This window comes from Nymphaea colorata, chromosome 11 (genome assembly GCF_008831285.2).
Source record: "Nymphaea colorata isolate Beijing-Zhang1983 chromosome 11, ASM883128v2, whole genome shotgun sequence".
Taxonomy (NCBI): domain Eukaryota; kingdom Viridiplantae; phylum Streptophyta; class Magnoliopsida; order Nymphaeales; family Nymphaeaceae; genus Nymphaea; species Nymphaea colorata.
Genome location: NC_045148.1, coordinates 15,546,980 through 15,556,265, shown reverse-complemented (window position 1 = coordinate 15,556,265; position 9,286 = coordinate 15,546,980). Strand labels below are relative to the sequence as shown.

The 9,286-nt window shown below is 45.2% G+C and overlaps 1 protein-coding gene across 1 annotated transcript; it reads right to left on the bottom strand.

Annotated features, from left to right (window-relative positions):
• Positions 1–3,151, bottom strand: LOC116265023 (probable leucine-rich repeat receptor-like protein kinase At1g68400). The gene is made up of 2 exons (XM_031645536.2): positions 1,608–3,151; positions 1–925 (listed from the first exon to the last, which is right to left on the bottom strand). Exons 1-2 carry the CDS (start codon positions 2,983–2,985, stop codon positions 285–287), a joined length of 2,019 nt encoding a protein of 672 aa, XP_031501396.1. The 5' UTR covers positions 2,986–3,151; the 3' UTR covers positions 1–284.
• Positions 3,152–9,286: the final 6,135 nt, after the last annotated feature.

Below are 9,286 nucleotides of genomic sequence, written 5' to 3'. Positions count from 1 at the left end.
TAAAATAGAAAATGATAAATGCCTTAATGCTTTCATTGCTATCATGTTAATTGACAAACTTCGGGAATGATCATCATACATTTTCACTTCTAAATCATGGAACGAAAGAGATTTACACAATAAAAATAAAAACCTAAAAACCCAAGAAAAAAAAAAAACCATGACCACAAATTCCACAAGAAACCAACCCATAATCTGCAGTATCATACAGCATTATCTCTTCACTACCAAAACGGAGGAAAACAAGAAACAAGGGACGTGCCGAGTCGAGCCGGCCCGATTGATCACTCCTGACTCGTGTTATCTTCCGATACGGAGGGCGAGTACGAGACGGAGTCGAAGGATTCGTGCGACGGCGACTGCTCTCCTCCTCTTATCTCCTCTATCATTCGGACGACGTGGGCCATTTTGGGCCGTTGATCTGGGGAGATCGACGTACATGACAAGGCGATCTGCAGCATCCCCACCATCTCCTCCTCGATGTTCTTGTAGCGCATGAGCTCGAGGTCGAACACTTCCGACGTCCACTCTTCCCGGACGACCGACTGGACCCACCGCGGCAGGTCGACGCCGCCTTCCTCCGGCGGGGCGGCCGGCGACTTCCCGGTGAGGAGCTCGAGTAGAAGCACGCCGAAGCTGTACACGTCCGCCTTGTGGGAGGCCTTTCGGCCGTCGGATACCTCCGGTGCGCGGTATCCGGTCGGTCGAGCCGCGACCGCTGGCGAGGCGAGGCTGGCAAGGCCGAAGTCCACGACGCAGGCGTTGCCGGAGCGGTCGAGGAGGACGTTGGTGGACTTCACGTTGCCGTGGTAGATGCGGGGGGAGCGGCAGGTGTGGTGGAGGTAGGCTAGGCCGCGGGCGGCGCCGATAGCGATCTTCATCCGGCTCGTCCAGTCCAGTGGCGTCCGACCAGGCCCGCGGTTTCCTGCCGGAAAATGCAAATCGGCATTACAGAATCGGTCAACAACAAATATACTTGACAAGTTCAAAACATCGGAAGAAAATCATCATATTCAACATAACCCTGCATGCAACTCCGTCACCGAGACGACTTAGCACACTTTTCATATGAACATAACTGAAATAATTTACCTTACGACATCAGCTTTTACATATACACTTCTCACATGTATATCTGGATTACAATTATATGTAGAAAATCTCGTCATTACTTTTTATCTTATGAATTTTTCATACCATGTGGTTAGGACATGTTCTATTATACTTAAATTCAATTAACTATTATACTTTAAATACACTAGTTTTTAATCTTTTTTTAATCCGCATGTCCTGTTTCTAGTCTGATATTTAACCTGATATTTACCCGACTTAGAGCGGATTTTAAAAAGTGTACTGTCTCTCTCGGCCAATAAAACGAGGACTGTTGAGAGAGTGAACGACTAGCGCAGGGAGCGGACACGTGACGAGGACGTTTCCGTCATAAAAAAGTCACAAGCGAGGCTGTTTTGGTCCAAATCCTTGCAGGGGAAAAAAAAAATTCTCTGGACTTGGACCAGAAAGAGCACAAGAAACGAGAAAAAGGTAACGGAAAAGAGGAGGCGGAGAGCGGATTTAACCGGTGACCGGAAAACCGCTTGTGGCTTTACCGTGCAGAAGGGAGAAGAGGGAACCGTTGGGGAGGTAGTCGGAAACGAGCAACTTCTCGTCGCGAGCGTAGTAGTAGGCAGTGAGTCCCACAAGGTTGGGGTGGTGGATGCGCCCGATGGCCTCCATCCGCTCCTCGAACTCCCGCCTCGACCCAACCTGCACCTCCCGGAGCCGCTTCACCGCCACCGCCCTGCCGTCGTCCAGCACCGCCTTGTACGACGTGCCCAGACCACCCTTCCCCAGCATCTCCGCCGAGGCCCTCAGCAGGTCCTCCAGCTCGAAACGCCTCTCTCCTTCCAGGAACACCATCCTCCCTCTATCGAACCCACCGCCGGCGCCAGCCGGACCCGGCCGGCCACACGGGCTCGACGATGAGTACACGATCTTCTCCCCTTCACGTACCCTCCTGCCTGCCCGCCGCCCGGCGTAACTCCGCCACATGAAGCACACAACTCCGCCAGCGACGGCCAGCAGCACCACCAGGTCCGCCGCTACGATCGCCGCCAATGCCGCTCTGCTCATACGCCCACTTCGCTTCGGCGGCGTCGCCTCACCGGATGTGGCCCCGGCCTCGGCCCCGGAACCTGCGCCGGCAGGCTTGGTGCTCGGCATGGACGAGACGATGGCCGGGATCTGGCCAGCTGCTGAGGGAGAGAGCGGGTCGCTGACGATGGCCTTGCAGCGAGGGAGCGGTGCGCCGCAGAGGGCGGAGTTTAGGGCGAAAGCGGAGGCCGGGAAGCCGGAGAGGGACTGCGGGATGGGACCAGCGAGGTGGTTGCCGGAGACGTTGAGGTCGCGTAGGGTGGTAATGTTGAGGGAGGAGATGGTGCCGGACAAAAGGTTGCCCTCGAGGCGGAGGGTGAGGAGGTGGGAGAGGGCATTGAGGGACGGCGGGACGTTTCCGGAGAGTCTGTTAAACGAGAGGTCGAGACGGAAAAGGCGGGTGAGGAGAGAGAGGGACGAGGGAAGGGGGCCGGAGAAGCGGTTGTGGGAGAGGAAGAGGAGCTTGAGAGAGGTGAGGTTGGAGAGGTCGGGGATGGGGCCGGCGAGAGCGTTGCCCTTGAGGCTGAGGACACGGAGGCCGGAGAGGGAGGCCAGGGGAAGAATGCTGCCGGTGAGGTTCATCTCCTCGAGAACGAGGCGGAAGACGCGGTCACCCCGGGCATTGCAGGTGACGCCCGTCCAGTTGCAGGGGTGGTTCTCCAGGTTCCAGGAAGGGAGTCCCTTGCTGGACGGGTCAGCAGTGGCCTTGAAAGAGACGAGGGCTCTAAGGTCGGGGCCGAGAGAGTGGGAAGAGGAAGAGAAGCCATTGACGGCATGAAGAAGCAAAAAGAAGAGGGGAAGCCAGTGATGGAAGAAGGCTTTCGGAGCTCCCATTTCTTCTTCTTCTTGCTCTTCCTTTTCCCCTTCTCTTTTTCTTGAGCACCCACCCGTTTGAGGGAGAAAGAGAAGGAGAAAGGGAGGTTGCTGCAGAGTCTGGGACAGCGTGAGCGACAGTTTGCTCAGAGAGAGAGAGAGAGAGAGAGCGAGAAAGAGAGAGAGGAAGTTGGCTAACGGGTTTTTTTTAATAAATGTTTTATTGTGGGATTCATTTGGCATTTTTTCTTTTGTTTATTTTTGACATTTCACGTGGAGCGAAGATCGGTGCAGTAACAGCGAGAAAGACCCTCCCCTTCTTGTCAATTAACACTGTTGCCCCCCTTTCCCGGGTCTGGATCGGACCCGGTTTCGGATCGGTCCCCCTCATAAAATCGAACCGGGTATGCATCCTACTCCAGGTTTTTGTATATTTTTAAAATTCTGATCACGCCAGACCTTTGGAAGACAAAAAAAAAAGGAAAAAAAATTTTGAAAATGGCCCACCCGTTTTTTATTTATATTGAAAAAATAAATTTTGTTTAGTTTGGCGTTCGCTCCTCTTGACCCCCGCTCCTAAAAAAATTCCTGGCTATACCTTGCGTGTTTCACCGCAAACTCGTTTAATGCGTTTAGTGTAGTCATATGAATCGTACTTACTTCCAATCTTAACAAATCAATAAGCTTTTTTGCTATTCATTTAAAGATTAAGCAGACCGATAATATGGGGATTACTTGAAAAACGAACTAAGAATACCAATTAAAATGTTGTGTAGAGTTGCATAAGGATATGAAAGGCATGTAATGAAGCTGTCAATTAAAGTATCGCTTGTTTAAATCGAATAGAATTGATAAGCAAACTCCACATTATGTGGCTCCACCTCTGCCAACATTTATAGAAATAAAATTTTTAGATTAAAAATTAAAAAAAAAATCATTTTCCAGGCTGTCAATAAATTCCTAAAGATTTGTTTTGCAAAATTTTCTCCGGGTGAAGCCCTTTTCTGGAAATCTGTGAACCAAAGGAGGTGTGTTAAATGCGAGCACTGGCTCGTCCGTGCATGCAGAAATCTCACCGCAGGCGCAGGCGCCTCTTTACTGACACGATCGAGAGCGTCCCGCTTTTTCTCTCTACAAGGTGCTTAACCCGCTTGTCATCCTGAAATCAAGCCATTTCTTTCCCGGACATCTATTTTCTTTCTTTCCTTCACGTGGCGAGCGTTTATTCTTAGCCTTTTGGCCGGGGTGCAACGCTACCAGTGGAAAGCTCCTTTCTCTCGGGGAAGTCGAAAATGCCCCCGCTTGATAGGGATGGGACGGGTCGGCATCTGAGCTTGATGGTACGAAACTGGAGAGGTCAGCTGGCTTTGTATTAAATGGATCCGGGTCGGTTCACAAATCCAGATCAAGAATGTTTGCAGGACACGATCACGCCAGCCTTGTGTGTTGTGTCTTGCCATAAAACTTTATTGATTGACGTTCGGACTTTAAATTTTCGTTGCCGGACCCGGATATAAGTGAGCGCCAGTGGACCAGGATTCAAATTATTGGATTCAAATCCTGGATCTTGGTTTGCTACATCCCCAAAGTCGAACGACGGATGGACCCTTTGAGATCCAATCTTATGTGGATCCGAGGTTCCCATGTAAGATCATGGATCCAGACAAAGGGAATAAAGGTCCATATCCAAATCCAGGTGCCATAACTGTTTGAATCGCAACCTCAAATAAGAGAATACTGTACGATGAGAATAATCGGTGCACCATAGGTCAGTAGCATTCATTGACCGATCTGATCAGGATCGCGCATTTACGATTCTTGTTCTCTAAACTTTTGAAGGAGATCATTAACCCAATTTATTGTATTTGTGTTAATTGGGTGAGCGAGAGGATCATCCTACCGCCGCCCGAAGCGAGGCACAAAGGTCCCTCATTCCTCCTACCTTCGAGGTCCTGAGCAGCGTCGATATCAGTGATAGAACGGTGTACCATTCAACTTAAATGTCACGTTCTACCACCTTAAAACACAGGAGCACCATTCAACTTGGATGTGTAGGTCTAAAGCCCGAACATTGAATCGTTTTTTATACTAAAATGTCACACCAGACCACCCGTGATAGCTATGGTTCTTCTGCAAAAGGGTTAAGGACCATGACAATCAATCTCAAAACCGGCAAACTTATGTGTTCCCAATGATTCCTCCTTTAACATTCGATTAAACTCTCACAAAATGTGATGCATGTATCCTCAAATCAACCAAAGTATCAAATCAGTTTGCCACCAATTCGATTCGAATGGGCCAATTCAAGGCAAAAAGAACTCCGCGGACCCATTTTTTGGTCTTTTCACTTCCACTTTTGTTGCTTTGACCGTCCGTGAATACTGAATAGTGACTTATTTTAAATTTAGGAGAAGAGGAATGTGGACCCAAAGCTTTTACTACTTGCCTCGTTCTTGAAATCAGGAAAACTACAAAGCCAGATGCCCTAATGGTTGTTGCAGTACACTAGGCCTTTGTCCACTGAGGGAAAGCAAAAAGCGTTTGCTTGTCTCTTTTCCTTTGTAAATTGCTACATTATAGTAGTAACCAAGTTCATATTTTAAATATTAAGTGCCAAAGATTTTTTGCATTTTAATCTTTCACCTTTTGTCATCTTCTTCCCTTCTCCTTTTACCTCTTAGATACATCGATTTTGCTCTTGATTTCTGGAAAGGGCTTCTTGTTTTTAAAAATATATCGATACCTGCCCATATTATTTCACTTCACAATGCCATCAAACACGTTGAGAACTCAATATGGTAGAGCGCCTTCCCCTGCCCCAGATTTTCAGGTCCCAGCGACAGAGTACTGCCGCTTGGGCTCTGAATTTCACAAGGGGAGGGAAGGGTCTTGGGACCTGCTGCCTCCATTTTCCTTTCATGTCATGATGTGATGCGTTGAGGGCATCTGCCACTCTGACGCTCACCCTGTATTTTTAATTTATGTCTATGTAAACTTCGCATAGGATGAAGAGAATATTGGTAACATTTATCTGGAAATGAGCTGATTGATTCAAGAGCTTAGAGCTACCCTGAAAGTTAATGACCGGAATTTTTGGATGTTGATGATTAACAGGAGCCATACAAACTGAACTGAAGCTGATTTTGCACAATGTTCCGATCAGATGAGGTGGTGAACATATGAGGCCAGAAGTTATAGAGTTTGGTATTTACTAGGATCTGATACACACGCATGCAATGCAGCTTGGACAATGCAAGGAGGGTTAAAGAAGGGAAAGAAGTAATTCCGATCGGTTTAGTTACAAACCTTATGGCGACCTTATGTGAGGACAATTAATTAATTTAAGTGGTGGATGTTAGGAACAACACGAAACTCTTTTCTCGCACTCTCAAGAGGGAGTTAGAAACAACAAGGAAGAAGACAAATATTTACATGGTTTGGATCAAAAAATCTCCTATGTCCACGGTCGCACAGATCTTTTACTATTCACTCACAGATGAAAAACAGACACTCTCAGAGAAGACTAAATACAATTGCGGCCCTCCTCTCAATATAAGGATTAGTGCGAAACCCATATTTGTACAAAATGACATAAATGCCATCACAAAGGAAAAAATCTCAGTGGATCCATGGTATTGCATATGAGTGTGCAGTATGAATCAAGTTCCGTACACCAATAGTGGAGACTTGCTATCCAAGTTGAGAAGTGTTCAGTTGCCATCGCTAACACTGACATTATTACATCACTATGCATTATCAAGATGTCGTTTGTCAGCTTAGTTGAGTTTCATATGGAGCTTATAAAGCATACAATTCAAAAAGAAAGGGAATTCTAGACAACAAAAAGTTGAACTTTTAAGAGGCCGTTCGGCATCTATTACTGTTTCATGGACATGTCCTAGAAAATATTTATATTGGCAAAATAACACGATAAGTGTTTAATAAACCTGACTCATTAACAACATTATGTTACTGTTGTTAAACATCCCTTAAAGGAACAAGTTCTCGGTTTGAAATTGTATGGCAGAACGACTTGTCCATTTTCAAACACGTCCAGTTCGGGCTTTGACTCGTGATTTCAATTTATTTATAATGCGGAATCTGGCAATATCTTCTGATGATCTTCCGATGCCCAAGAAAATTTCTAACTTTTTCCTCTGCCAGGTTTGCGATCTGGACCGACAGTGTGCCGCCAAATGGTGTAAGTATTTGGGACGGCCTTTCAAACAGCCTAGTCCGAACCGGAGCCCGAACCCAGCCTTGGCCCTTGGTGGTCAGGCTGGGACCCTCAGGCAGTCAAGTTGGTCGTCCTCTGCTTTCTTGGGAATCTCGTGCCTCGGCCAGCGGGAAAGCAAAGTTCCTTCAAAGTAGAGGTGGGACCAACAATTCAACACATTCAAATATCATTTTTTCTTTTTCATAACCTTATAGGAGGAGCCAGCGTAAAAGCATACGAGTACTGGATCATGAGAGTGCCGATGGGATTCGAAATGCTAACTTCTTTAGTGTGAACGGCCTTAACACCAACACCACCAGCTTGCATTATACTTCTTAAAGGGATCAGAGCAATATGTATTGACAAAACTGCTACAGTATGGAGACAAGATAAGAGTTGATATATATTGATCAAACCGCTACCATAAAGGAGACTATAGATAGTAATGATGCTATTTCATGCTGTCACGTTTCAAGATGTAATTAGATAAATGGGTACAATAAACAAAGGTTTTTGATGTGTGCAAGACAAGCAAATAGAACGAATGCCTGCTGTATTTTTTTTTTTTTTTGAGCATCCTTGACACAATCCCCAATGGGACGACCAGCACTGCACAGAAGGGAGGTTGGGCATCGGGCCGCTCGGTATGGGCCGGGTTTGGGCCAGGCCTGACAGCTAGGCTCGGGTCGGCCCGTTTAGGCCCAGTAAGTTAAAAATATATATATATATTTTTAAATTTTTTTATTTTTAATAATATTTTTTATTCTTAATAAATATATTATATATTTAAAAAATGTTATTTTATAATTAAAAATATTTTTTTAATTTAAATGGGCCGAGCCGGGCCGGCCCGGCCCGATACCGACCCTTACTCGCTTTCGTTAATTTAGGGGAACAACGGAACAGAGCCCAAACATATGAATGCAGCATTCTGATGTTCAAGCCACCACTTTGATATGGTTAAGCCCCGCTTGACAAGAGTCACGTTGAGGTCTGCCATACCTCTTGATCTCAGCCCAAAACCTGAAACTCGAGCCTGACTTGGGCCAGTTCGATTATATTATATTAAATATATATATATATATATAATAATATATAAATACAACAAATTGTAATAATATATATGATTATATATTTATATATATTAATAAAAAAATTATGGAGTTGAATCAGGCTCAACACATGCTGTTTTTTTAGTGCTAAGCCCACGCCCAAGTCAGGCTGGGTCCGGGGTACCCGACCCAGTGCCCATGTTTAGATATAGTTGCTGAAGCTTGAAAAAGTTCAGTTCTCCGAAAACATGCTTTGGGTAGTGAAAGAATACCGAATTCTTCAATTAAGAACTACAAACATGGAGAAACTTACCTAGTAAAGCTAAGAAGATAATTTCTCATGAACTGAGAAATGCAATTATTTTATCTTCCACTTAATAACTAATTACCTTATGCTGTTTGATTTTGCCTTCACTTCACGCCTTCTATAGCTACATGTAATATGCTACCACTACTATAAATATTCTACTATGAAAAATATACTGATCAATTTTCATCCAAGAGAAGTAAAGATGTGTTGGGAAGGGGCACAACAAGTATAACCCTTGTCCTGAAATCTTGCGTGACTTCGCCCTCAGCCTTTACATCTAACAGTTACCAGAATCTAACACTAAGAGGAATCAAACCTGAAACACACACTATGAACAGCCTTACCAACTAGCTATGAGAGTGACCTATTTAGCATATGAAAAGATTAACAGCCGGCATAATTTTATGAGCAGCCGAAACATTATAGGCTTCTCCCTCTTGACTATATTTGTAACCTTCTTCAGCAAACTCATTTCTAGTAGTTTTCATGACCAAATAAAAACTCACCGAGGAACCATGCATAACGCTAAAATGAATCAGAGTTGTCCAACAAACAAGTCACACTCGAGGCCATTTGGTAAGAAGAATATTGCATTCCTTGAATACATGTTCCCGAAATATATCTTCTACAAACACCATGTTCTTATTCTAGAAAACATGATGCATTCAATATGTCCATCATTTGATTTTTGGATTTCAAAAACAATATTCATAACAATTACATGCATGTTCCCTAACAAGAACA